The sequence below is a fragment of the Penaeus vannamei genome, chromosome 42, assembly GCF_042767895.1.
Source record: "Penaeus vannamei isolate JL-2024 chromosome 42, ASM4276789v1, whole genome shotgun sequence".
NCBI classification, from domain to species: domain Eukaryota; kingdom Metazoa; phylum Arthropoda; class Malacostraca; order Decapoda; family Penaeidae; genus Penaeus; species Penaeus vannamei.
In genome coordinates, this window is record NC_091590.1 from 25,357,799 (window position 1) to 25,360,298 (window position 2,500).

Sequence of the window (2,500 nt, forward strand, 5' to 3'; positions counted from 1 at the left end):
ATAGTAGTAAGCGTTTCCCTGCCTTGCCTGCAACACACACACACACACACACACACACACACACACACACACACACACACACACACACACACACACACACACACACACACACACACACACACACACACACACACACACACACATATATATGCCACCTGCCTTCTCATAAAATAAGGATAAAAAGAACTACAAAATATTTATTTTAATTATTTGTTCTTTTAATATGCTCAAAAAAGCACATCATCTAGAACTGCAACTGGATAGGACTGTGAGTGCATCTGGCATGTAGGCTCTTGGGTGTTCAGAGGTTAGGAAAAAGATCTACATTATCAGCAGTAAAATAAAAGCAATATTGCTTTATTAACTCAGAAGTTCTGTGAAAGTACATACTATCCAATGACAAGAAAAAATTGTTCCATGATTCTACAATGTAAAGAAAATCACAAAAGCAAAAGTAGTTTTTCTCATGTATAGACAAATTACTAAAAGATGTGCCAGTTTTTTTTAGTGAAAGCTGACATCTGACCCGAGTTACAGTAAAAATAAATTCATTAAGTTAAAAGCTAAATGCAAAAAATTAACAGATGATCAGTGCCTCATTTGTGTATATTATGAATCTTTATAGCGAAGCTTTACATTGTACATGTAGACTAAGGCCATTTTTCTTTTTGCAAAATCCTACCAACTAACCCTGGCCTCTGAAGTACTCCAGGTCACTTAGCTTCTTGATTCTAATCAGCTGGCATGTAATACTGTTTGCAAATGTTTGATATGTTTAAATCTATGATACAATATATTTAGTTGTTTTACATCACTGTCATTTTTTTCTCTCTCAAAAGACAATTGGTGAATAATAATACTCTAGAGTCTTAAGGCCAATCAAACAATACCAAAGATTTTTTGTATGTACTCTCACATACACCAATACTTTCTCTTTTCTTTTCTTATTTGACAATGTGTTTCTGCAAAAAGACTTCTCATTTTTATGCATTGGCAGAATTCCTTCCTGTGTAAATGCTTTCTACTTACCTCAATTGTCTGGCTCCTCTTCTGTATGTAAAGCTTTGGTGTGCTCAATTAGACGATTTTTCTTAGAGAATCCTTTACCACGTGCATCACATATGTAAGGTTTCCCTTTTGTATGTACTCTGGTGTGCTTCACTAAAGTGCCTTTTAGAGAGAAAGACTTACTACATACTTCACATTTATAAGGTTTCTCTCTTGTATGTACCCTCATGTGAATCACTAAAGTAGTTTTCTGTGAGAATGTCTTACTACATACATCACATTTATAGGGTTTTTCCTTTGTATGTACCCTTATGTGATGAACTAGATGGTGTTTATAACAGAAAGATTTAGTGCAAACTTCACATTTAAAAGGCTTGTTTTTTGTATGCACTGCCATGTGCTTTCCCAGAGCTCTCTTTCCTGCAAAAGCTTTATTACATACCTCACAGGGATACGGCTTCTCTTTCATGTGCACTTCATTTGTGTGTTCCTCTAGACTACTTTTATAAGAGAATCCAGCACTACATACATTACATAAATAGGGTTTTTCTTTTGTATGTACTCGTGCATGATTCACTAATGTACCTTTCAGAGAGAATGACTTACTACATACTTCACAACTATAAGGTTTCTCTTTTGTGTGTATCCTCATATGAATCACTAGAGCAGTTTTCTGTGCAAATGATTTAGTACAGACATCACATCTGTAAGGTTTCTCTTTTGTATGCACTCTTGTATGACTCACAAGGGCAGTTTTCTGTGAAAATGCCTTACTACAGACATCACATTTATAAGGTTTCTCCTTTGTATGTATTCTCTTATGAGTCACTAAGGTAATTTTTTGTGAGAACGCCTTACTACAAATATCACATCTAAAAGGTTTTTCTTTCGTATGCACCCTCATATGGCGAGTTAGATGTGGTTTACGATAGAATGACTTGCTGCAAACCTCACAACTATGTGGCCTTCCTTTAGCATGCACTTTCATGTGAACTGACAGATGACTATTGCATGAAAATTGCAGGCTGCAGATGTGACATACGAAATGTTTCTCTTTCCTGTCTTCATCAACACCTATAACTGTCTTGTGATAACTGTCTGATGACACTGTATCCTCACATTTATCAGTTAAAAACTGTTCTACTTTTAATGGATCTCCAACTTCACAGAATAAATCAGAATTGCTTTTGTTTCTTTCCATATATATATGATTAGTTTGCTCCAGTATGGGAAATTCATTTATATATACATTTTCAGCCTTTATAAAGACAGATTTTTCATAACTTATATCTTTGCTACTTTCATCCTTTATGTAGATAGAATGGTCTTCATTTATGTCCTCATTATTTTCAGCCTTCTTGTAAACTGAACTGTCTTCACTTATATCCTCTCTAATTTCAGCCTTTATATAAATAGTATTGTCTCCACCTATATTCTTCCTAATTTTATCTTTTAAATAGCTAGTATTGTCTTCTGCTATATCATCACTAAC

General features: G+C 34.5%; 1 protein-coding gene across 2 annotated transcripts in view; it reads right to left on the reverse strand.

Moving 5' to 3' along the window:
- Positions 1 to 2,500, reverse strand: part of LOC113824970 (zinc finger protein 271) — a 9,091-nt gene that overhangs the window by 1,376 nt on the left and 5,215 nt on the right. For both annotated transcript variants that reach the window (XM_027377748.2, XM_070118776.1), the window contains one exon: positions 1 to 2,500. This exon is cut by the window's left edge and continues 1,376 nt beyond it; it is cut by the window's right edge and continues 206 nt beyond it. In XM_027377748.2, the coding sequence (XP_027233549.2) occupies positions 1,031 to 2,500 (1,470 nt within the window). In that variant the 3' untranslated portion in view covers positions 1 to 1,030.